General features: G+C 43.6%; 1 protein-coding gene, 1 non-coding gene and 1 pseudogene across 2 annotated transcripts; 2 read left to right on the top strand and 1 right to left on the bottom strand.

Moving 5' to 3' along the window:
- Window positions 1–672: 672 nt before the first annotated feature.
- On the bottom strand, window positions 673–21,756 carry LOC101425222 (eukaryotic translation initiation factor 3 subunit C). Its single transcript, XM_004461451.5, has 21 exons — window positions 21,614–21,756; window positions 21,387–21,526; window positions 19,632–19,697; window positions 19,320–19,509; window positions 18,797–18,922; window positions 18,584–18,638; window positions 18,346–18,455; window positions 17,841–17,968; window positions 13,825–13,984; window positions 13,570–13,673; window positions 12,970–13,111; window positions 12,648–12,773; window positions 12,422–12,515; window positions 11,309–11,499; window positions 10,846–11,070; window positions 3,327–3,690; window positions 1,542–1,701; window positions 1,379–1,444; window positions 1,203–1,290; window positions 940–1,102; window positions 673–842 (listed from the first exon to the last, which is right to left on the bottom strand). Exons 2-21 carry the CDS (start codon window positions 21,485–21,487, stop codon window positions 760–762), a joined length of 2,742 nt encoding a protein of 913 aa, XP_004461508.1. The 5' UTR covers window positions 21,488–21,526; window positions 21,614–21,756; the 3' UTR covers window positions 673–759.
- Window positions 7,929–8,055, top strand: LOC111764860 (U6atac minor spliceosomal RNA). The gene has a single exon (XR_002797363.1). It is a non-coding gene; the product is annotated as a U6atac minor spliceosomal RNA (small nuclear RNA).
- On the top strand, window positions 21,486–24,877 carry LOC101447254 (peptidyl-prolyl cis-trans isomerase FKBP4 pseudogene; annotated as a pseudogene).
- Window positions 24,878–26,088: the final 1,211 nt, after the last annotated feature.

The raw sequence follows: 26,088 nt of genomic DNA, 5'->3' as shown, positions 1-26,088 counted from the left end.
GCCTAAGTCTCCAGTCATGTCCTGCATACATACTCCAGATATATTTTCTACCAACCACCCTATTTTTTTTAACCCTTCCAACACCGTTGCACTTGCTTTTTTCCCTCTGCGTAGATTCATGCTTCTTGAAATATCTATGGAGAAGGCTTTAAAAAAATACTTCCAATCTGTAGTGGACCAGTACTTTTGTAAAATACAATAAACATGAATTTCACCAATTACAAGAAAGATGATCACAAGCTTAGATATCATGGCAATGGAAAAAATTAATGCTTACTTTTAATTATGGTACTTGTCTTAAAACAGATCAAACAGCAGCTCGACTTCACACTGGCCTCCCTTTGCCCTGCCTGGTGAATCACCATCCACCCAAACCTCAAGATCCCAAGGTCCAACAATCAACACTGCCTTCATTACACTTTAACCTTCACCCTGTCCCCCCAAGACACATCCTATTCATATATCCACCACCCTCTTCTCATACCCTTGTTATAACTTATCGCATGCTATTTCAGTTTTCTGGGGAAAAAAAGGAGCAAGGTCTCTGAGTCAGGGATATACATGGTTCATCTCTGCATCTGAGCATTATGCCTGTGTCATGTGATACAAGCTCAGCAAATGACTGAATCCAACACACCCCCACGGTGACAAGCAGATGCTCAGGAACAGTAACAACTTGAAATAGACCTTTAATGACAGGGGTGTGGTTTAGGACTGAAAGGTTGTGTGACTGAAGCCTCAGGGACAGAGGTGGAGAGATCAGTAGGCTGTCTGAGACTGCTGCTGGCGGTAGCCACCCCGGCGCATATAGCCCTCGTTTTTGCGATAGCCATCCTTCTGGTCTGCAGGAGACAGAAAAGAAGGGAAAAGGGGTCAGTGCCCAGGGAGCAGCAGCGAGGGGATCAGGACCCTGGGAGGGCAGGGCATGGAACCACGTACCTCGGAAGTAGCCACCATAGGTCCCCTGCTTATGGTCAAACACCCGCTCGTTATTCTCCACCAGGCTGCCCAGCTTCTCGGCCAGCTGCAGAGCCAGGTTCTGCTGGGCAGTGGGCTCAGTGCGGTGCATCACCACTGTCTGTGTCGGCTGATCCAGAGAGGCCTGATGGGGTGAGACAGAGGAGGGACACAACACAAATAGGACCCCTGCATCATACCGCCTCCGTGACCCCACCTGCCCATTCACCACCCCTGGCCCTTACCATCAGCTCCTCGTTAATGATCATCTTGCTAATGATGGAGTGCACAGTGGGCAGGTCCAGCTCAAACATGTCGGATAGCGTCTCCATGCTGGGGGAAAGAAGGCAGAGAGCAGGGAGTAGTTAGGACTCTCAACCACAAAGCTGGGGCCTTTCTTCCTCCCCAATGCCCAGCCTACCTGATGGAGTCATAAACACTGCTGTAGGTAAAGAGGTAGGTCCTCAGTGACTCTTCCTGGATCTTCCTGTGGGGAGAGGAGAGAAAAGGGAAGGTGGAATCTTTAGGGAAGGAAACCAACCGGTTTTCTTCCCCAACTCATCATGGTCTCCCACTCTGCTCACCTAACCAGCATGGTGCGGACTTTGTCAGCCTCAGGGAAAAGGTCCCACACTTTGCCGTTCATCTTCTCATTGATGATGAAACTGTGGCAGGTCTTCCAATCCCCCATCTTCATGGCCTTGGAGGCAGCAACCACATGTTCCCTCATTGACTCAGGGGGACCTGAAAGGTAGTAAGTGAGACAGGGCCTAGGGAAACTTGGGGTGGGGGCTCCTACTCCCACAAGGGTTATCCAAGAGGAACGCAGGCCATAACAGCAAAAAGTAGAATAGACTAGAGACAAAGGGTTTGGATTGATTCTATTCCCCCCTCTACACAAAACAGCCATATGACTGTGGAAGTCACTTAATGTCTGAAAAAGTTTATTTAGGTTTAGACCAAGTTATTCCATAGATGTGCTTCCAGGGATTGGTGAACCCTCGAAAATTTTGACGAATTTCTCCATGTGAATCCTTATGTACATTTTTCCTTGGAAAAGGCACACAGCTTTCACTGGAGTTTTATAAGTTTCCTTGACCCCCCCAAAAAAACATTTAACTCTGAACTGGAATAGTATTTAGCAAACTTCACTCATTCTTATACCACCTTCATGGTTTTTGCCATATCCATATATCATTTATACTATTATCAGTTAATTTTTGTTTAAAGTGGCTCGCTTATTTTCCTTAAAAAAATTTAACCTCATCCTAAATTACATCTGTAAAATCACAGGTTTGATATGCTGATTATGGACTTGGACTCTCCAAATATATTCTGAGAAACAAACTAGGAAGATAAGACATAGCAAACAAGAGTACTGGAATTCAAGGCTGACAATAAAGTGCAAAAGTTCTAAGACTGGAAACGAATAGCAAATATAGACAAACATCAATATGGCAGACCTAGAACAGGAAGGGACAGCCAATCGGGCCAAAACAGAAATGAGTGACTAGGGCTGGTGTTAGAAAAAACAATAGTTTTGGATTAGTTTTGATTTTATCACTTTTGAAAGATGCAGAGTTAGAGGTTCAAAGATTTCTTTACAGTCTGGCTCTTGGTCCCACTGCCAGGGAGTAATAGAGAGAGGCAAGGACTGTGGTGAACTAGAAAGCCTTCCTCACAGCTGTTATATCAGCTTTAGCCAAGCCTAGCCCCGTGGATATCAGATCCACCAAAATTCTAAGAATGCTGGAAAACAAGATTTTCCACTTGAAATTTTCCAACTAAAAACAAAACAAAACAAAATATTACTATGTGAGCCAAACAAAATTCATTTTAGGGACTTTAGGATGATGACCATACTTGCACCAAACCATCAGAGGACAAATCTGTAATGGGATGTGGTCATGGGTTTACTCATCAAGTTATTTCCATTCTTGATAAAGCTCTTATAACAGTGCAAGGCAGAAATAAGTGCTATATAAGTTTATATTAAATTTTTTAAATGTTGGGGGTCAGATCAGGAGAGTTTAATTTAGTGACTGTGTTGAATGAACTTTATTCTGCAGGCAATGAAGACCTTCCAAAGGTGTATAGCATCATAAATATGGTAAAAAGGTAATGCTGACAAATACAGATAGAAGAGAATGGCAGAAAGCAGGGGGCTCTACATGGTGGCATAACAGGCTAAAAAAGCATGTCCTAAAATAGGACTACAGAGACACTGTTATAAGTAATACATGAAGAGGTCATTAAATCATTTTGAATTATTAAGTAGGAAAGTTAGTCCCTTTAATTGTTCTTAAATCTTTACAATTAAAAGTAATCAAAGAATAAAAGGTTGCTCTAATACACAGCCTTACACTCACCCAACAAGGGCTGTCGCTCGCCCACTCGCAGCTGGTGATGGAACTGCTTGCTGATCATGCGTCGGCGGGCATCGCTCTCGTGGGCGGCCATGTAGGGGATCTCCAGGAGCATGGCAGACACCAAATAGACACACTCCAGTAGCTCCAGGTTGATGTGCAGGTGGAAGGGCACTTGCCGGCGCCGTTCTACCTTCTCCTGCTCCTGGTTGCGCTCCTGCAAGCTGCGCAGCAGCAGGCCCTGCCCCAAAAGCTCCTTGGCCCGGCCACTAGACTGGATGTCCAGGAGGGCATTGTGTGCATCCTTGGTCAGGCCTTGGCGGAAGGCACAGATGCCCAGCTGCACCATGGTGCGATTGTACAGGATCTGGGGGCAAAAGGGCAAGGTGTTGAGGGGGGCATCCTTGGGACAGGTCATTCACTTATTCCACAAATCTACACTGGAGCACCTACTATAAGCTGAGTGCTAGACTATGTGCCAGGGACAGAGAACAAGACAGACAAGTCCCTGCTCTCCAAGGAGCATACACTCTAGGGGAGGGGTTTGGAGGGCAAAATAACCATACTCTGCAAATGGTGACTAAAGCAAAAAGGGAAAATAATGCAGGGAAGGGGAGTTAGGAAGGCAGTATATGCAGGGGGTGGTGGAAGCTTGCAATATTACACTGGATAACTGGGCAAGGCCTCATTGTGAAGGGAATGTTTCAGTAAGGACTTAAAGAAAAAGAAGGTGTATGCCATGCAGATAACTAGAAGAATATTCTAAAAAAAGGAAAAGTAAATGCAAAGGCCCCATGTGCTCTGGCAAAAGATGTGATCATAAGCTGGGGTATAGGAAAGTATAGGGCCTCAAGATTTTTAAGATGAGAAACCTGCTTAGAAGAAATAGGTGCTATCCTCTGACAATTTCACAGGGTTACTCTGGCTCCTGTATCAAGAGCAACCTGAAGGGAGTCCAGGCAAACAGTGAGACCAGGTGAAAGATGATGGAGGCTCAGACTAGAAAGATGATGGTGGCTCAGATTAGCAGTGGAAGTGATAAGTAGTGGTCAGACCTCTCAACTGTGAGATAGAGGGGGTATCACCATCGCAGGGTACTCAGGATGGAGGAATAAAATATGGATTAGAGTGGACTTATTGGTATTCTACTATAGAACTACCGTTGACTCTAGCAATGGAAGAAATTCTATCATTGATATGGAGACGGAGGCCACAGGAGTTGCTGAAGGCAGGGAGAGGGAAAAGGTGTGAGGGAAGCAGACTTGGCCCAGTGGTTAGGGCAACTGTCTACCACATGGGAGGTCCGTGGTTCAAACCCCGGGCCTCCTTGACCCGTGTAGAGCTAGCCCATGCGCAGTGCTGATGCGCTCAAGGAGTGCCATGCCATGGAGGGGTGTCCCCCGCGTAGGGGAGGCCCACGCACAAGGAGTGCGTCCCATAAGGAGAGCTGCCCAGCGCGGAAGAAAGTGCTCCCTGCCCAGGAGTGGCACCACACACACGGAGAGCTGACACAAGATGACGCAACAAAAAGAAACACAGATTCCCGTGCCACTGACAACAACAGAAGCAGACAAAGAAGAAGACACAGCAAATAGACACACAGAACAGACAACTGGGGCGGTAGGGAGAAGGGGAGAGAAATAAATAAATAAAAATCTTTTTAAAAAACTAAAAAAATAAAAGTAGATGTTTAAAAAAAAAGGAAAAGGTGTGATATGGGAGCATTCTCGGGACTTGGGAGTAGTCCTGAATGATAACCGCAGGGACTGATGCAAGACTTTATATATCCTGCTATGCCCACTTAATGGACTGGGAGAGAGTATAAACTACAATGTACACTATAATCCATGCCGTGTAGCAGTGCTCCAAAACATATTCATCAATGCAATGAATGTACCACACTAATGAAAGTTGTTGCTGATAGGGGAAAAGTGGGGGCGGGGTGGGGAGTGGGAACCTCCTATATTTTTTAATGTAACATTCTGTGTGATCTACGTATTTTTTTTTAATTAAAAAAAATTTGCAAAAAAAAGATGGTCAGATATGAAGGTATTTTGAATAGAAAAAGCTGGGGAAATCAGATGTGAGAGAAAGAGTCAAGGACAATGCCAAGGTTTCTGGCCTACACAACTGAAAATATGGATTTGCCACTAATTAAGATAGGGAAGACTGTAGGTAATATATAGATTTTGGGAGAGAAAAAGACTATGAGTTTATTCACAACAACAAAAATAGATACCAATATCATTCATGAACACAAATACAAAAATCCTTAAAATAAATTAGTAACAAAGGGTTACTAATGCAAATGCAAAATGTTGAAAACGGGAAACCTTGTGTGTGAAGGAAGAGGGTATGGGAAGCCTGTACTTTCTGCATGGTTTTCCTGTAAACCTACAATGCGCTAATTAAAAAAAAAAGGGAGAAATATGTATTAGCAAACAGCTAATATATATAAAAAGGGGAACATATCAGAACCAAGTACGATTTATCTCAGAATGAAAGATTGGTATAAAAATCTAAAATCACTATTATTCACAATATGAGATATATATATAAATATACATAAGGGGAGAAAAATGTGTATCATTTCTACAGATGCAGAAAAAACATTTGAAAAAATTCTCAGCAAAGTATGAACAAAAAAGAACTTCCTCAGTCTGATGAAAGGCATCTACAAAAAACCTACATCATACTGCTAACATCATACTGAATGGTGAAATGCTATGAGGTCTGTTCTCACTATCTATATTCAACATTGTATCAAAAGTCTGAGTCACACTGCCATAAGGCAAGAAAGAAATTTTTAAAAGTGAATTTAGGGGAGCAGATGTGGCCAAAGTGGTTAAGCACCTTCCCACATGGGAGGTACCAGGTTCGGTTCCTGGTGCCTCCTAAAAACAAAACAAAAACAAACAACAAGAAAACAAATGAAAAAAACAACTCAGGGGAGCTGATGTGGCTCAGTGGCTGGTCGACAGCTTCCCACATACACAGTCCTGGGTTCAATCCCTGGCCCAGTACCTCAAAAAACAAACAAACAAAAAAAAAACCATATCCTTATAGAATCTGGTTTTCCATCAAAATACCAAAGCAATTCTATGGGAAAGGAAACTTTTCTGCAAGTGGTTTGGAACAATTAGAAACCCATGCAGGGAAGAAAAAGAATCTTGACCCACCTCACACCACATGCAACAATTAAATGAGGATGAATCATGGAATCTAAACGTAAAAACTAAATCCATAAAAGCATTCAAAAAGAAAACAAAAACAGAATATCTTCATGATATGGGAGTAGGCAAAGTTATCTTAAGACCCAGAAAGCAATATCCATAAAAGGGAAAAAAAACTGGTCATCCTAAGGCATGGTTAAAAAGATGAATAGATAAACCACAGACTAGAAGAAAATATCCACAAAACATACCTGACAAAGAACTGGTATCCAGGTTATATAAAGAACTCCTACAACTAAATAATAAAACTATAAACGATTCCCAAAAAAGGGCAAAAGTGCTAAATAGACATTTCACAAGACACAGAATGCCAATAAGTACACTAAAAAGTAGGTATCAGCAACCGTCCTGTAAATTTGAAGTTATTTCAAAATAATTTTTTTTTAAAGTCAATATTAACAGTCACCAGGGAAATGCAAACTAAAACTACAATAAGAGCCCACTACACAATCACCAGTATTGCTAAAATTAAAGACTGACACCACCAAGTGTGGCAAGATGCGGAGCTACTGAATTCCATACACTGTAAGAAGACATGTAAAATATAAGGTATAAGGAGCAGAGGTGGCTCAAGCTGTTGGGCGACTCCCTCCCACATGGGAGGTCCCAGGTTTGCTCCTGGTGCCTCCTAAAAAGACGACAAGCACACAATGAACAGACACATAGAATAGACTGGGAATGCAAACAACAATGGGGATAGGGAGAAATAAATATTTAAAATAAAAATGTTAGGTATAACCACTTGAGTTTCTTCTAAAATGGAACATATATAAACCCTATGACCCAGCAATTCCACTCCTATTTACCCAAGAGAAATGGAAATGTATATTCTCACAAAGATGTGCACAGGAATTTTCATAGTGGCTTCATTCATAATAACCAAAACTGGAGAAACCATGCATCGATCAAGAGGAAAAAGGATAAAGAATCCATGGTAGAGCAGGTATAGCTCAGTGGTTGAGTGTCTGCTTTGCACGTACGAGGTCCTGGGTTCAATCCCTGGTACCTCCTTAAAAACAAACAAACTAAACCACGATACATTCAGACAATGGGAGCAAAAAGAACAAATGCAATAAAAAGGAAAAAACTACAGATACACACAATATGAATCTCTAAAATATGCAAAAACAATATACACTGGATGATTCCATTTATATCAAGTTCTACAACAAGTAAAGCTATTCTGTGATGGATAAAAGTTAAAATAAGTAGTTGCCACGAGGTGCAGCAGAGAACTCTCCTGAGTGAGGGCAACCTTCTATATCTTGATAGAGATATAAGTTAGCAGACGGTATACATTTTTAAAAATTCACTAACTCACTTGAGATATGAGGATTTCTTAAATGGACTACTATCTATTAAAAAAAATACCATGTTGTATGAAAGGAGAGAAGGTTAGCACTCCCCTTGACAAGGACGGAAGAGGCCCTCAGGCCTGTACAACACACATGCTGTTAAAGCATTGCCACCTACTTTGTGGCATCTAACCACTGTTTTTCTAGAATCTATTTTACTAACTGATTTGTTTTGGGACATAATATCTGAATAAAAGATGTTTCTACTAAAAAAACAAAATACCAAAACCATAAACAAATATTGAACTCTAGCTAACAAAATTCATGCTTAAGTATTTAGGGGGTATAGTTTACTCTGACATGCATCTAAAAAATAAGATTAATAAATAGAGTATGGATAGCTAAGAGATAAAACAAGTGTAGCAAAATGTTCATTTAGAACCTTGGTGATAGGTATTTACAATATAATTGTAATACAATTCTTTTGCTATTTTAAAAATTTTTGTAAAAAAAAAAAAAAAAAAAAAAAAGACTATGGGTTTCAACAAGTGATTTCTGAGCTAGTCATAGCTTCCAAGTGGCAATTGGATGTTTAAGCATGGAGCTAAGGGGGAGACTGATATCTAGATGTTTTTTAAAGCCACATACTCCAGATATCACCAAGGGTTAGTAAAAAGTGCAGGTAAAAAGCCTGATGGCAGAACAGAACTGGCCAGTGGCAAATGTGAGATTTTAGACAGCAGAGAGCAGCACCCTCCTCAAATGAAGAAAAAAGCCAGTCCCTTTTCAGTTCCTAAGATCAGGCCAAGAAAACCATACGTTTGGTGCAAATACGTAACTAACACCTTGCTAATGTTTGTAAACTTAATTTTTAAGAAAGCAAGCTGGAAACAAGTTAGACAGAATTTAATAACATTGTTTTGTTTTCATCATTCTTATTTTATGGTTAATTTCTATTTTTGGAAGGTGGCTCTCCATTTACCAGAGATAAAGCTTCCTTAACGAATGCACGCCATGAACGTAGAAAACGCATCAATTTTAGAGAAAATGCCAAGTAAATCATAGTCCAGGTTCTATGTACACAACGCAAAAATTGTAAGGTGGTAGGTGAAACATCTAAAGTTTGAATGATATTCATGATTGTGATTTTTTTAAATTTCAAAGTGAAATATGTTAATGTTCAGTGAACCATTATTTTCCAAATGAGGAATGCAGGAAATTACAAAACCATGCAAGGGTAAAATATTCATTTAAACCGCAGCACAGATCAACAGACTTTGATATAACAAAGCGTGAAAATTCACTGATACAATTTCAGATTCCACATGCAACCAATCTTTAAAAACTTCCACTTACTGAGTTCTGATGCAGTACCAACAAAAAATGTCCAAAACTATCTGGAAAGACAATTAAAAGCCTCTTCCTTTTTTTCCAACTACATATCTGTATGAGGGCAGCTTTTCTTCATAGGTTATGTAATGCACTTTACAAAAGAACCACCACACAACAACCTTGCAAGGTAAGTTGACTGAGACTCAAAGACATGAGTTCAACCTCATGCATACAGATTCCCAGCTTTAAAACCTGAGAAGTGCTACACCAATCTACAGAGTGAAGCACCCAAACAATGGGAATCTGGAAAAACTGGAAAAAGACTTAATTGCTTGGCTGCTCCCTGCTATCCTAAGCACTGAGTGAGATGGTACAGTGCATGTCAAGGTGAAACCATGAAACTGTAACCATGCAACTATGAAAAAAAAACTTTTTGCAAGACCAGAGCGCCACATATTTGCTGACAGCATCTCAAAGACCCCAGCACCCCCTAGATGGCAAGTGCCACTGATTTGACATCCCCAGCAGCCAGCACAGCAGTCTTCTGGAATGTAATATAAACCACTCAAGAATTGTCTGTTGAAGAAATGTAATAACAACTGAACATAACTGACACTCCCCACCTCTCATGCTTCTACCCACTATGCCAAACTAAACAAATAGGAGGGCTATCTAAAAACCACCACTAGGGAAGTGGACTTGGCCCAGTGGTTAGGGAATCCATCTACCACATGGGAGGTCCGCAGTTCAAGCCCTGGGCCTCCTTGACCCATGTGGAGCTGGCCCATGTGCAGTGCTGATGCGCGCAAGGAGTGCCGTGCCACGCAGGGGTGTCCCCCGCGTAGGGGAGCCCCAAGCGCAAGGAGTGCGCCCCATAAGGAGAGTCGCCCAGTGCGAAAGAAAGTGCAGCCTGCCTAAGAATGGCGCCGCCCACACGGAGAGCTGACACAAGATGACGCAACAAAAAGAAACACAGATTCCCGTGCCGCTGACAACAAAAGAAGCAGACAAAGACAATGCAGCAAAATAGACACCAACTGGGGGGGGGGGGAGAAATAAATAAATCTAAAAAAAAAAATTAAATAAATAAATAAAAACCAACACTACCACCACCTGACAGGGTCACCAATTGCTTTACACAAAAATATTTCCTAACTCTCTTAAGAAATTAATTCTCATCTGTAAGATTTAAACTTAAGATTTAAATTTAAGACACAGCTTAAATACTTCTAATTTTACAAAAACTTCCTCACAATAATCTATCCCCACCCCACCAGATGAGACTTCCCACTATTATGTCCCAACACTTCACATTGCATTTGGGCCCCCATTTTCCTCTTGGTTTAACAACTTATTGAAGACTGTAAGATGAACTCCGAATGTTCTAAACCAGCTACATAGCAAGTAAAAGTGATGTTGATTGCACCCTAATCTCTGTCCCAGAAAAGTCTACTGCTATTGGCAGAGTACAAAATATATGCTAATACGCAGAAGGATCAAAGAAGGCTGATATTTGGGAAAGACCAATCTACTGATCGGCACTAGCCAGATGGGAGGCTCTTCTGGCAGAGCAACTTTGCCAGAAAAGAAGAAAGGGGCATGGTCCCTCTCCCTTGGCCACCTTCACCTCCAACAAGGCCAGAGTAGCCCCTCTCATCCTACCTGCACAGGCGGGTCTGCATGCTGGATGTTGTCTTGCAGGTGGCTCATGAGCATGAGGTCCCGGGCCTGGTACCATCGGGAGTGCAGTGCATGGTGGTAGATATGGCAGAGGATGGCGCACGTGCGGATCCGGTCTGTGCGGTCCTTGGCATAAATGTACTTGCACAGTCTCTCCATCAGCACAGCCGAGTCCTCACCCTCATTTTCTGCCTGGTCTTGCTCAGACTGGGTGGGCAATGGGAGGAAGTCGTTGGAGAAGGTGAGGCAAAGACAATGGCTCTAAATGGCTCAGGTTCTTGCAACCAAAGAGGAGACTCCACCTGGCTCATTCAAATCCCTCAATTTCCTTACCTGCTGCACCTCAGAAAGTCCCTGGGAAACAGACTTGCCATCAAGTCCAGACAGGTAGGTAGGAGGGCTCCATACACCCTTTCCCTCTCTAACATGACTGCTGGGCACTCACCTTTGAGGAGCCCTCAGGGGGTGTAAGCTGCCGTTGATGGGCCTTGTAATCAAACTTGTAATACGTATGAAGGATGCGCCTCAGGTAGACACGGCAGATCTCCTCAGTCGTGCCCTTCTCCTCCAGGTAGCGCTGCACACGCTCAATGATGGCACACACCTGTGCCTCATCCTTCAGATGCTCCACATACTCTGGCAAGAAAAGGACACATCCTCTTCTCAACCAGGACACCCTCTTCTCAGACAAGCATTAGGCCTCCTTCCCAACCATCTGTCCCCAATCAGCCCCATTACTCCTGTACATTTTCTCTGTACCTGTCCGAAAGATCTAATTGATGTGTCCTGAAAACATCTTCTCCAAGACCTATAATCCTCCCACCTAACTGCTTAGAAAAAAATCCCAACTCCTCTCCTTGGCCAGTAAGGGCCTACAAGCTCTTGCCTATCTCCCCTTCTCTTACTGGACTCAAATGACACAGCCTTTTTCTATTCCTGGGCCATGCCTTGTTCACATCTGTTACCCCTGCCAAGCACTCTTTTCTGCTAATTCTTCACCTGATAACCACTCATCATTCAACTCTCATTTCAAATGGCCCCCTCTCAAAGATGCTTTCCTCGACCATTACCTAAAGCAACCACTCCTCCAGTCATCTCTATCACAATGCTCTATTTTAATTTCTGACTAGCACTTTGTATTATCTAAACTTATTTTGTTTACTTGTTGAATCTTTTTTTTCCAGCAACAAAATGTAGGCTCCACGCATAAGAACTCTGGCTACCTTACTCACAGCCATACCCTTCAATCAGTGGGCCAATGGACACATTCACATTTTTACTGAGTAAAGGCCCTGCACTTTCCCCTCCAAGCCAAAAGGATGCATGCTTTATCCCAATGGTCCCCAGACCAGCAGCATCACCTTGGAACTTGTAAGAAATGCAATTTGTCAGACCTCACCCAGACCTACTGAGTCAGAAACTACGGAGTGTGGCCCAGCAACTAAGTCCCCCATCATGAAAGCTGGGTTTCCAAACACTCCCATATAACATTTGGAAACACTAGTTAGCAATATCCCATCTTTCCCCCTCACCAAAACCTGTGCTTGCTCAGGCTCACCTTGAGAGTGAGGATCAGTATTCTGCATTATTTTGGTAAATTCTTCATCCATTCTTTCCACCAGAGTTAGGATACAGCCACGGACACGCAGTGGCTGAAGAGGACAGCAAAGGAGAGGTAAATAAATTAGCCCAGATCTCAGTCCCAAATCTCAACCCCTCTGCCTCCACTGAGCTTTCCCAAGGCAGACCATGCCTCCAATTATTCTGTCAATTCATCCCTTTACCTGGTCAAGATTGTGCAGGTTCTCACTCTCCTCAAGAATGTTCTCCCCAACAAAGATGTTGGGATTTGCAAAAAGAATGTCCATCAGCTCATTTATGCAGTCCAGGCACTTCTGCCACATCTCTGGCTGCCATGAGATCAGATGGCAGAGTTAAAGGTGTGAGGATGGAACAAGCAGACACCACTCAAGAGTCTTTTCACCAGAAATCCATCGGGCATTCAACTACCAAGACCATTTCTATAGCTGCCCAAGCTCAGACACTAGGCGCCTTCCCCAGACCCACCCAGCTCGGCCCTGAGATGCTCCTCTTTGTTGCCCTCACCTTCATGTATGTGGCCAGGTTTGGGTTGTAGTCATACAGAGAGGCGATGATATTGAACTTGATCTTGACAATGACCCCTTCCCCTAGATTGTTTTCTGAAGCAATCTGAACCAGCAGCTGTAGCAGCTCAATCTGGGCAGCGCTGGAGAAGCAGAGAACTGAGTGAGGCTTTGGAGACAAATCAGCCTCATCCTGTCATATACCATACCCTTTTTGACAAGCAAGCAGCCTCATTCCCAGTATCCCTATCCTCACCACAGCATATGTGTCTCTCCTTAATAAATTCCAAACAGAAAGAGCATTAATGCTAAGGATCCTTAAAATGACGTACAATGCTTTCACATCCACCATTCTATATAGTCAATGAATAAGGTGGGCATATTTCCATTTTACAGCAACAGTCCCAAAAGACTAAATGACTACAGTCAAACAGTTAACAGTAGAAACTGGAACTGCAAGCTGTCAATATACTTTTCCTTCTACTACAGTCACACACAGATCCTTCCAAAGCAGAACTATTTCCCTTCCAAATGCCACCTAATATCTTGAGAAAAAGAACTTCCACTCTGCAATCCCACAGCCTAGATTCACAAATCTTACCGATCGGTTCCCTTCTTGCCTCTTGCCTGTAGGATCTCATTCAGTTTCTTGATGACCACAGCATGGGTGATCTCAGTTCCCTTGGCAAACATTTTTGGCTTTTCCTAGGCAACATAAGCCCTGTCACATGCAGGCCAAAAGGAGCCCCCCTCACCTTAAGTTTTCTCCCAACTTGACCAAACCTGACTAAGGCACTGACCCATATGCTCTTCCCAAATTGTCCCTAAAAATTCATTTTAACCTCCAAATCCTCACCTTAACAAGGGGCACTCCACCCCTGACTCGTTCCCATTCCCCGCCTTCATTGTCCTCCTCCTCCTCATCCAGGCGCTTAGATTTCCTATCGTGCTTCTTTTTGGCTTTGTCCTCACGTTTCTTCTCTGCTGCTTTCTTGTCCTCCTCTGTGGTGGGGGCCCTGCCAGAAGACAATGGGAAAGGATGAAAGACTAGCACCATCCCCACCTCTGAGGCTTCTTCCTCCTGTGAACTTTTTCCTCTTTTCTTCCATCAAATCCTAAGTCCAAATTACACAAGACAAGGATGACCTAGAGATAAGAGTTAACCAAAACCATAACCAAAGCAAAGACCACTAAGTATATGAATTTGCTGGACTAATTATCAAGGTCTGACACTGTTTTATCCCCACTAAGAAATTCTCAAGGGGAATGGGACAATGAGGTCCAATAAAGTAGAGATGCCAGCCAGGCCACTAGACACAAGAACAGCCTATCATGATGCTCCACAGCTAAGCCCCAAGATTTTTCAGTAATCCACAAATAAGTGAAATTGTTTTCTCTGATACTAGTTCATGTGGCCAGACTAACTTATTCCTTAGCTGCCAGTTTACCAAAAAATTTGTGCCAAAAAAAATGCTGTTACCATGCTGTTTTTAATTTTTCTTCTTTCTTTTGACAATAGACCTAAATTCTGAATTTAAAAAACAAAACAAAAACTGTTCACTTAGAAACATATAAATTAACTAAGCTGGCTTAAGAAGGAATGAAAACTCTCTCAAGACCTGTAATGAAGAGACTGAATTAGTAATCAACAAAGAGAAATGCAGGGAAGCGGACTTGGCACAATGGATAGGGCATCCGCCTACCACATGGGAGGTCCGTGGTTCAAACCCCGGGCCTCCTTGACCCATGTGGAGCTGGCCCATGTGCAGTGCCGATGCATGTGAGGAGTGCCCTGCTACACAGGGGAGCCCCACGCACAAGAAGTACACCCTGTAAGGAGAGCCACTTAGCGCAAAAGAAAGTCCAGCCTGCTCAGGAATGGCACCGCACACACGGAGAGCTGACGCAGCAAGATACGGCAACAAAAAGAGACACAGATTCCTGTGCCGCTAACAAGAATAGAGGTGGACACAAAAGAACACAAGCGAATGGAAAGAGAGAGCAGACAACTGGGGGGGAGGGAAGGGAGAGAAATAAATACAAAATAAATAAATCTTAAAAAAAAAAACAAAAACAAAGAGAAACACAAAACCAGATGGCTTCACTGGTGAATTTTAGCAAACATTCAAAGATTAACACCAATCCAATTCAAACTCTTCCAAAGAACTGAAGAACACTTCATAACTCATTCCCTGTTGCTAACATCATAATACCAAAGCCAGATAAAGATCTCTCTCTCTCTCATACACACACACCCGATTACAGACGAATATCCTGAGTGAATATAGATGCAAAAATCCCAACCAATCTAGCAAAATAAATCCAACAGAACAGTAAAAGGATCATATACCAAAATCAAGTGGGATTTATCCCACTAATGCAAGGGTGGTTTAGTAGAAGAAATCAATTAGTAGAATACACCACATTAATAGAACAGAGGGGGAAAAAACCACATGATCATCTCGATTGACACCGAAAACACATTTGACAACAACCAGCACTCTTTCTTGATAAACACAGTTATAAAACTTAAGAATAGAAAGAAAAAACACAGCTAACATCATTCTCAACGGTGAAACACTGACTGCTTTCCCCCCAATATGAGAAACAAGACAAGGATGTCCACTGTCACCACAGCTATTCAAAACTGTACTAGATACACCCAGAGCAATTCGGCAAGAAAAAGAAATAAAAGGCATCCAAACTGGAAAGGAGGAAATAAACCTTCCCTATTTATAGATGACGTGGTCCTTTATACAGAAAAATCCCAAAAATTCCACAATAAAGCTACTAGAGCTAATAAATGAATTCAGCAAAGTGGTAGGGTAAAAGATCAGCATGTGAAAAAAGGATATAAATGACTATACATCGAAAACTACAAAACATTGCTGAAAGAAATTAAAGAGAACCTAAATAAATGGAAGGACTTTCCATGCTCATGGACTGGAAGACTAAATACTGTTAGGATGTCAATTCTACCCAAAGCAATTTACAGATTTAATGTAATCCCAATCAAAATTCCAACACACTTCACAGAAATGGAAAAGCCCATCACTGAATTCAGATGGAAAGGCAAGGGGTCGCAAGCAGTCAAACTCAAAAAAGAATGAATTAAGAGGACTTACAGTCGCCGCTTTTAAAAATTACAAAGCTACAGTAATCAGAACAATGTAGTACTGGCACAAGAACAGACATACAGACCAAAGGAATAGATGTGAGAGTTCACAAATAAACCTACACATCTATGGCCAACTACTGCTGACAAAGGTTCCAAGTTCACTTAACGTAGAAAGGATAGCTTCTGCAACAAATGTTGCCAGGAAAACTTGATAGCCATATGCAAAGAATAAAAGTCAGGAAGCGGACCTGGCCCAGTGGTTAGGGCATCCGTCTACCATATGGGAGGTTTGCGGTTCAAACCCCAGGCCTCCTTGACCCGTGTGGAACTGGCCCACGCGCAGAGCTGATGCGCGCAAGGAGTGCCGTGCCACACAGGAGTGTTCCCGCATGGGGGAGCCCCACACGCAAGGAGTGCGCCCCATATAAGGAGAGCAGTCTAGTGCGAAAGAAAGTGCAGCCTGCCCAGGAATGGCGCTGCACACACAGAGAGCTGACACTACAAGATGACGCAACAAAAAGAAACACAGATTCCTGTGCCACTGACAACAACAGAAGCGGACGAAGAACACGCAGCAAATAGACACAGAACAGACAACTGGGGCAGGGGTGCAGGGAAAGGAAGAGAAATAAATAAAATAAATCAATAAAATAAAAGTGGACCCCTACTATATACAACATTAACTCAAAATGGATCAAACACCTACACATAAGAACCAAAACTACAAAACATCTAAAAGAAAACAAAGGAAAATAACATCAGGTCCTTGTACTCAGCAATGGATTCTTAGACTTTAAACCAAAACACAAGCAACAAAAGAAAAAAAAGATATACTGGACTTCATAAAAATTAAAGACTTTTGTACATCTAAAGGACTTTATCAAAGAAAGTGAAGACAACCTATAGGATGAAAAACTATTTGAAAATCATGTATTTGATACTAGTTTAAAATCCAGGGAGTGAAACGGATTTGGCTCAACGGACAGAGCACCTGCCTACCACATGGGACGTCCATAGTTCAAACCCAAGGCCTCCTGACCTGTGTGATGAGCTGGCCTACGCACAGTGTCAACACACACAAGGAGTGCTGTGTTACACTGGGGTATCCTCCATGTAAGGGAGCCCCACGTGCAAGGAGTGTGCCCTGTAAGGAGAGCCGTCCAGCATGAAAAAAGTGGAGCCTACCCAGGAGTGGCACCGCACACATGAAGACCTAATGCAGCAAGGTGATGCCTAAAAAGAGATGCAGATTCCCAGTGCCGCTGAATAAGAACACAAGCAGACACAGAAGAACACACAGCAAATGGACACAGAGAGTGGCCAATTGGGGGGGGGGACGGACAAATCTTTAAAAAAATATATGGAATAAAATCCAGGGAGGCAGAACCAAGAATGGCCCCATTTTATAGATGAAAAACTGAAGATTAGAAAGATTAAGAAATTTGTTCATTATCACATAGCTAACAGGTGTCAAAGTGAGATATGCACCCAGTCTACACGGCAGTGAGAACTGCTGAGGTTAAATATTTGTGATCTGGAACCTTCAAAATCCCATCTCCAGGAGTCATTATTAGCTTGTGACCTTCACTAATTTTTCACCTCTCAGATCCCTCTGTAAAATGGGAGCAGTTGACCTCTACAATCTAAAAGGACTCCATGGAAGCTGCAGTGGGAAGGAGAGGAGGACCGTGATCAAGGTGATCCCGTCCTCCTATCCTTCCCACTGCAGCTCTAGATCCTAACAGTTTTCTTACTTTTTAAGGAATCTTGAGGCTAGTGCAGTCTGCTTCCCTTCTTCCTCCTCTGAGTCTGAATCTGAAGATGTGGAACCTGTGTCCCAGTCTTCATCATCTTCTGAATCTTCTGAGTCCTCATCTTCATCCTCAAAGGAAAAGAGAAGATCAGCAGGAAAAGAATAGGGAGACTGATTAATATCTCCGCTACCTCTGCTAACATGTTTCAGGGATTTTCAGGAGAGAACAACAGTATTCATGGAATCAGGATATCAAGAGCTGGAAAGGACCACCAAGACCCAGAGAAAAATGGTGACTTGCCCCAGGGACACACTCCCCAGAGGAAGAGCTGGGCTCAGAATCTAGTTCTCCAGATTCTAGTATCTTCACTGCTCTAACACAGTAAGAGACCTATTCTCAAACTACACCCGCTAAATCCCATCCCTTACAACCTGAGGTTGCTATCATTTGCCCAGGCATGGTCTCTGGCAGGCAAATCTCACCACAGTCTAATCATGGCTCTTACCTCCATCTTTTTGAGGAACTTTCGACTTTCCCCAGAAGGAGCTTCTGATTTCTTCTTCAGGAAAGCTGCAGCGCTGATTCCATCCTCATCCTCATTCTCATCAGAAGAACCTGGTTGAAAAAAGAACACGAAAAAGCTAAAATGGGAGATCAAGGACAAAGGGCAACCAAGAAACTAGGCTAAGAAAACCTGAACTCTGGACTTCCTAACCATTTGCAGTAAGGGTCTCCCCTCTCACCTTCTGAATCCTCCTCATTCTTCTCAGCATCTTCATCTGCAGACTGCTCGGGATTCTGCAGAGAAGAAAAAGAGAGAATTAAGGATGGCTGTATACCACCAACCCATACCAGTCCCAATTCCTTCTCCAGCCACACATCCCGATTGAAAATACTTTTCTGGGTCTCAGTAAAGGGGCTCTACAGCTTACAAAGTCCACCTCTAACATCCTCACCTGCTTGTAATTTGTGATTTGGGACTCAAAATCTCGGTTATATTTCCGGATCTTCTGGCGCAGGGTGCTCAGGGCCTTGGCATTGTTCTTGTTCATCTTCTTCTTCCCTTCCTTATCTTCCCATAACTAAAGGAAATAAGAGGGAAGAAAAGGAGAACAGGTATCTGAGACTAGTAATTTACGGAACTTCAGGCTTCCACCACCACTTTCATGTGTCTTGCTATGTTGCACACCATCAGTACTACTTCTTAACTACATCTGTTAACTTATGTTTTAAAGACCCTTTATATATCTCCACTAAAAGTACAAAACCACAAATAAGAGGTAACAATAAAAAATAAAACAAGACTTTGGGCATTAAAAAAGCTTTCTCTCCTTGCTCTATCTCCCCATTTCTTGTTGTCTGGGAAACATCAGATAAGGCAAACAACCAGAAGGAGACATGATCCTTAGAAATGGATTAGGAACTAGCCCCAGGCCCACATCCCCTATCCCGAGCCCACCTTAGCCACAAGCACCACACCTCATTAAGGTAGTCCTCCAAGTCAGCCAGGATCCGGATATAGAACCGGGGGACACCTTCCTTGTCCACAATACTCTTGGCCTTCCCATATGCTTTTCCCAGGAGCTCAAACTCTTCCAAGCACTTGGTGACATCCCGAATCTTCATGGCATTCCGGATGGTCCGGATAAGGTTGGTCAACTCCTCAAACCTGGGTTGGAAGCACAACACCACATGGATATGCCCACCATCACCACCCAGGTAATTCACCACTGCTTCAAAGCCTGCCCCCAATAACCAGCCTCTCCATGATTTAAAAACCACCAGCCTTACCTCTTGTCCTTGGCACTTCGGACAACCCTCTTGGTATCTTCTTCATCCTCACTCAACAACAATGGCCTGTTTGGAAGAAACAGAGATCATTAACCTCTCTACCTAGTTTCAGTCTTTCCAAGTGATCCTTATTTCTCTAATAGGACAGGAATAACTGTGTAACTCAGACCATCCATACCACAGTCGACCTCCTTGGGATTCTTCCTCTCCAGAGCCTCATCATATACAATATCTACTTCAATACGTCCACTTCAAACACAGCCTTTTATCAAATGTTGTATACAAAGATGACAATTTCTACTCTCCCAGAAGTAAACAAAATACTTATTTACCGTGTAGTGAGAAAACCAATTATATGAACATACAAGTCACTAAGAAGTAATGAGCTCTTTAAATGACTGAGAAAAAGGTTACTTCTACTATCTTCAAGGAGATGGTATCTGAAGTAGGCCTCATAAAGTAATGTTTCCCGAAGTGTGAGAGGCCAATGGCAAGGAAAAAGTTTCAGTGGCCTTAACACCACTGCTATTAGTACCGTTTTGTAATAATAAGTGAGAATCCCTTTTTTTTTTTGGTAACGTTGTGTAATCTAAGCATATTTTAAAAACACACTATAAAAAATAATAAGTGGGCATCCCACAGACTCAGAGCATTCGGCTGGCAACAGTTATCTCCATTCATTTGTTTTCATCTTACTCATTTTTCCCATTTCTATTTTATGGAAATGATGTTAGTTTTCCAGTTGTGATAGTGATATGAAATCATTTCTATAAGTCTGTGTGTGTACACATATTTTTTCTTTTTAAAGAAAACAATAGTAAGGTTAGCACAGTCATACAGCCAAAATAAGGTGGTATGTGAGCCACAGAGGTCTGAGAAGCAACGTTTCATGGTTTCAAAAAGTAATTTGCAGGTGCGGGAAGGGTAGTTCAAGTGGGTAAGAAACAAGAGTACAGTAAATATTTAAGAACCTGCCAGGATGCCCACCTTTCATTTTGGACTTCCTTCTTTCATTGGTGAAAGGTCACTGGGGATCTCTTGGGGTTAAGAGTAACTATGGGGAAACGGACTTTGGCCCAGTGGTTAGGGCGTCCGTCTACCATATGGGAGGTCCGCGGTTCAAACCCCGGGCCTCCTTGACCCGTGTGGAGCTGGCCATGCGCAGTGCTGATGCGCGCAAGGAGTGCCCTGCCACGCAGGGTGTCCCCCGCGTGGGGGAGCCCCACGCGCAAGGAGTGCGCCCGTGAGGAGAGCCGCCCAGCGTGAAAAGAAAGAGCAGCCTGCCCAGGAATGGCGCCGCCGACACTTCCCCTGCCGCTGACGACAACAGAAGCGGACAAAGAAACAAGACGCAGCAAACAGACACCAAGAACAGACAACCAGGGGAGGGGGGGGAATTAAATAAAATAAATCTTAAAAAAAAAAAAAAAAAAAAAAGAGTAACTATGGCTTTTGGCATTTGGGTAAAGACCAACCTAATGTCGTGCGGGAGGGAAAGAAGTGGGTACAGAGGCTGTGGACATGGAGAGCAGTTAGGAAGCTGAGGCATTAGACCTAACCAGTGGGAAACCTCTTCCGGGGGCTGGGCGCCCATGTCCCAGCACTGCAAGCGTGAAGGCTGCCCCTCCAACGGGCTCCGGGTCGCTGAGCTCTCAACATCCTCGCACCACCAACCGCCCCCCTCCATTCCCTTCCCACGTACACGGCCTTCCAGTGTGCCGGGACCACGACTCCACGGCGCAGACCCTCACTCACTGTTTGCCGTAGTTACCCCCGACAGGTTTAGTGACCAGCTCCTCCCCGGACTGGGACGACTCGGACTCGCTGTCGGAACCGGTGGTGAAAAATCGCGACATGGCGGCGGCGCTGAGGAGCTGCGGCGGGCGCGACCGGAGCTGTGGGAGAGTCGAGCGTCACAGGGCACGCGAAGGAGACCGGGCCGCCGTATCTCGACCCCCACCCCTCACCGTCCCCACACTTACTCCGACCCGAGTCGGCTCCTTGAAGAAAGGGGTTTAAGAAATACGTCCCAACTGAGGTCGCGAGACACGCCACGAACCCTCAAAACCGGAAACACGGGAAGAGAAAAGGCAGTGCCCTTGCGTCACTTCCGGGAAACGCCGACGAACTACGCTGGCGAACTACAACTCCCAGTAGACTTCGCGCCACAACAGGAAAACTGGCGCTAGACTGCGTTGGCGTCCTATTTTGAAACGTGCAGCCTACCTTAGCCTCACCCTCTGAATTTCAGAATCAGACTCTCAGGGCCGGAGATTTACTTTTTTTTTTTAGTGTGCATACGATGTTCTGGAAACTTCGTGTAAGACTTTGGATTTGAAACCCGGTCCTGCCACTTGCTAGTTGTGTGAAGTTGGGCAAATTTCTTAATCTCTCTGTGCTTCATTTTCTCCAAGTTAAAAAAAAAATGAGTAAGGATAGCATCTACTTCATAGTGGGTGTTAGAATTAAATGTCTTATTACATGTGAAGCATCTAAGACAGTGCCTTATACACAGGAATTAAATAATAGCTATTATTCGTTCATTATTCCACGAATACTTATTTACTGAGCATTTGTTATGAACCATTAGTGTCCTAGGCACTGGCTACAGCAATGAACAAATGAAACAAGCTCCCTGATTTCACAAGGATCTCACATTCTAGTGGAGTGACGTAATTAGCAAATAAACAATATAAGATAATTTCAGATAGTAATAAGCACCATAAAGTCATTAAAGTGGTTAGACAGGAATATTATTTTGTTAGACAGGGCAGGGCCTCTTCTGAAGAGGTGATATTTGACAGAGATATACATAACAAGAAGGAGGGAACCATAGGTCAGGTCAGTTAGGGAAAAGAGCCTTCCCAGATGAAGGACCAACAAGTACAAAGGCCCTGAGGCAATAATGAATTTCACTAGCTGTCAGCAGAATGAGCAAGATGTTAGGAGTAGAGAAGTAGACAATACCAGATCTATATGCAGGCCATGATAAAACCTGTGGATTTAAATCTAGGTGGGCTGGGGAAGTAGCAGAGCAGAGATTGTTTTACATTTTGAGTGGTTGTTTCATTCACTGAGCATTTGCAGGTTTCCCAACCCTATGCTTAGCTTTGGAGGCACAACTCGCTCGCGCTCGCTCCCCCTTACCTGACACTGGTTGTAAAATCAACCCCTTCACATCCCAAAATAGACTGGGAATGCACTGAAATTGCTGAGGGAGCTTGAGAGTTAGGAGGTTGAGTGAGATGAGGAAGATCAATGTCACTGATGAAGAAATGCAAATTCACATTATAGTAAAAGGTACTGATTTTAGAGTGGTTTCCTGTTACTCCCAAGACCCTGATTATTTGCAAAGGAAAAATCATATCAAACTTTTTACTTTTTACTAAGTCATTACCACAAATTTCAAATTAATGGGAAGGGTTTGGTTTTTTTTTGGTAAAGTTTTATTGAAGTGTAACACAGAATCATAAGTGAACAGCTTGATGAATTTTCAAAATGTGTAACCAGCAGCACATCAAGAAACAGACTGTGATCAGACCACCACTGCTGAAATGTTCCCTTCTCACATCGCTCTCCAGTCACTACCTAACAGACATCTTACCTTTTGTTTTTTATCATGCAATATCTCAAAGAGAGAGAGTAGATAATATTCCAGCGAACATCAATGTATCCACAACCCAGCATTGTCAAAACTTAATATGGTGCCACACACTACATTTGCTGCCACTCTTGCCACCCCCCTTTTATTTAAAGAAAAGAAAAACTAAAACCACACTTGGTTTAGTGGTGATGAATGCACAACACTGTGATTATACTAAAAGCCATTGATTGTACACTTTGGATAGATAGTATAGTATGTGAATGTAATTCAATAAAACTGCTTTTAAAAAAAATACACACACTTGGCTGCGACTTGTCCATGGGCTGTGAGCCCATCTACCACCCCCTCCAGCCCCCAGCAGCCAACCCCCAGAGGCCCACAGGGCGAGGCCTAGATGACGTCCCCTGCAGAGGACCATGGAGGGGGTGAAAGCAGCCAAAGGCAGAGGGAGTGGACGCCAGCCCCAAGCAGGAAGAAGGCATGCTTACAATCACCAAGCAAGAAGGCATGGGCACAGAGATGCCCGTGATTGGGAACGGGTCTTTGTCCACTGCACTGGCTGGCTGTTGGATGGCACCTAGTGTGAGTCCAGACTGGAACAACAAGGACAAATTCTCCTTTGACCTTGGAAAGGCTTGGGACATCACCGTGGCAACCATGAAGGTGGTTTGCACATCACTGGCTAATGAGAATATGCCCACAGTTTGGGGATGGGGGGCAGTCCTCTGAAGATTTCACACACACACACACACCCATGCCAGCTTATCTTTGAGGTAGAGTTGTTTGACTTCCAGGGAGAAGACCTGCCCAAAGTCAAAGATGGCTGATCAATCACACAATAGAACCTCCTAGTAAAGCCTCTGCCAGGCCCACAATGGGGCTACATGGAGGTGGCCCTGGGAGGCCAGGTTTTTGATCCACAGGAGCTCTGCCTTGAGATCTGCTAGGGGGGAGTGTCTGGGTCTTGCTTTTGGGCTGGAGAAAGCCATTCAGCACACAGAGAAAGGAGAATGCCACTTTTGGTGTTGGGAAGGAAAAGTTCCAGATGCCACCATAGGCTGTGCTGAAATGTGAAGCGTATCTCGAAAGAGTTTGAGAAAGCCAGGGATTCTTATGAGATGAGTTTGGAGGTGGAGCTGGAATAGAGAGACATGGTGAAAGAACAGAGAACAGTGTACCTCAAGGAAGACAAGTTAAGCAAGCTTTTCTGCAGTAAGAGAAGACTATCCTGGCTGGAGTATGGAAGGAGTTTCTCCCATGAGGAAGCACAGAAAGCACAGGCCCTTCCACTGGCCTCCCACCTCAATCTGGCCATGTGTCATTGAAGCTACAGGCCTTCTCAACTGCCACTGAAAAGTGCAACAAAGCCCTGAAAGGACAGCAACAACAAGAAGGGCCTCTTCTACCAGGGAGAGGCCCACCTGGTAGAAATGAATTTGACCTACCACAATCTGACTTCCAGAAGGTTCTGAAGCTCTACCTTAGCAACAAGGCCCAGCTGGTTGCCTACCAGCAGCAGGTCTGCAAGGAGCTCACAAGGGAGAAGCAGCTCTTTGCCAACATGTTTGAGAGGCTGGCTGAGGGGGAGCCAGGCCAAGACAGACATAAAGCTGCAGGAGACATCATGCTGACGCAAAGATAAAGGACAAGCAGGGAGCCAGGCTCAGATGGAGCCAGAAGCAGAGGCTCTCCCCAGCTGTCCTCCTGCAGCTGCCTGCCTCTCCTGCTCCCTGCCCTCCTCCACTCTCTTAGTTTTGTAAAGAATTTTGAAGGGAAAAAAAAATACTTGGGCATATTAGGTAAATGAGAATAATGAACAAGGTTCACTGTGTACCCACAAATATCTTTAAAGCATCTAGCATGGTCCAGGCCCTTCCACGTGGATGCTCTCAGTTTTTAAATAATACATGTATGTTATTTTGAAATGTAAATGGTACAAAAGAATAGACAAAGAAAAATAAATCTCATTTCTACACCTGGCCTCCAGTTCCTCAGTTTCCACCCCCAGAGACAAATACAATTATCAGTTTATAGTGTAATCTCTATGTATATTCATACCTAAAAGGATAGGGAGCAGATGTAGCTCAGCAGTTGAGTGCCTGCTTCCCACAGGGGAGGTCCCGGGTTCGGGACAAAACAAAGCAACAGGGGAGCAGGTGTGGCTCAAGGAGCACCACGACCCACAAGAGAGGTCCTGGGATCGGTTCCCAGTGCCTCCTAAAAAAGACAAGTAAACAATGAGCAGACAATGAGCAAAAACAACGAGCAAACAGATGAGGGAGCCATCTCGGGGGTGGGAGAAGAAGGGGAAACAACAAGCAAGCAAACAAAAAGACTAACTCAGGGTAGCTGATGTGGCTCAGTGGTTGAATGCCGGCTTCTCACATACAAGGTCCCGGGTTTAATCCTCAGCCAGGTACCTCAAAAAAAAAACCAAAAAAACAAAACACAAGAATATGGGATAGATGTGTGTTTTTTAGATCTAGTATATATACATATATCCATATCCCATTCTTTTTCTTATGCAATCATAGCATACTTTATGCACTCTGCTGCATCTTATGTCATTATTCAAGTATCTTGCGACTCCTCCTATATCAATGCATACGGATCTATCTTATTATTTTTAATGGCAGAATATTGTTCCATTGTATGATGTACCATAGAACGTATTTTTAAAATTCCCATTGATGATTACCTCTTCTAAAACCTGCACGGCAGATATTATGGTCTCTGCTTTAATTGAGAATATAGACACCTTACAAGGTCAAGTGACTTTCCCAAGGTCACGGTGCTAGCCTGTATTCAAGCCCAAATGTTATTCCACAACCATCTGACCTGTTGAGAGGGTGT

This window comes from Dasypus novemcinctus, chromosome 23, assembly GCF_030445035.2.
Source record: "Dasypus novemcinctus isolate mDasNov1 chromosome 23, mDasNov1.1.hap2, whole genome shotgun sequence".
NCBI classification, from domain to species: Eukaryota; Metazoa; Chordata; class Mammalia; order Cingulata; family Dasypodidae; genus Dasypus; species Dasypus novemcinctus.
This window is presented reverse-complemented; position numbering and strand designations above follow the sequence as displayed.

Excerpts from the sequence above, each read along its gene's own strand:
- LOC101425222 (XM_004461451.5), bottom strand. The coding sequence starts at position 21,487 with ATGTCGCGATTTTTCACCACCGGTTCCGACAGCGAGTCCGAGTCGTCC. Across the intron at positions 13,674-13,824 it reads GTGGAGTGCCCCTTGTTAAG|GAAAAGCCAAAAATGTTTGC; the intron begins GTGAGGATTTGG and ends TATGTTGCCTAG. Across the intron at positions 3,691-10,845 it reads ATGCAGACCCGCCTGTGCAG|ATCCTGTACAATCGCACCAT; the intron begins GTAGGATGAGAG and ends TTTTGCCCCCAG.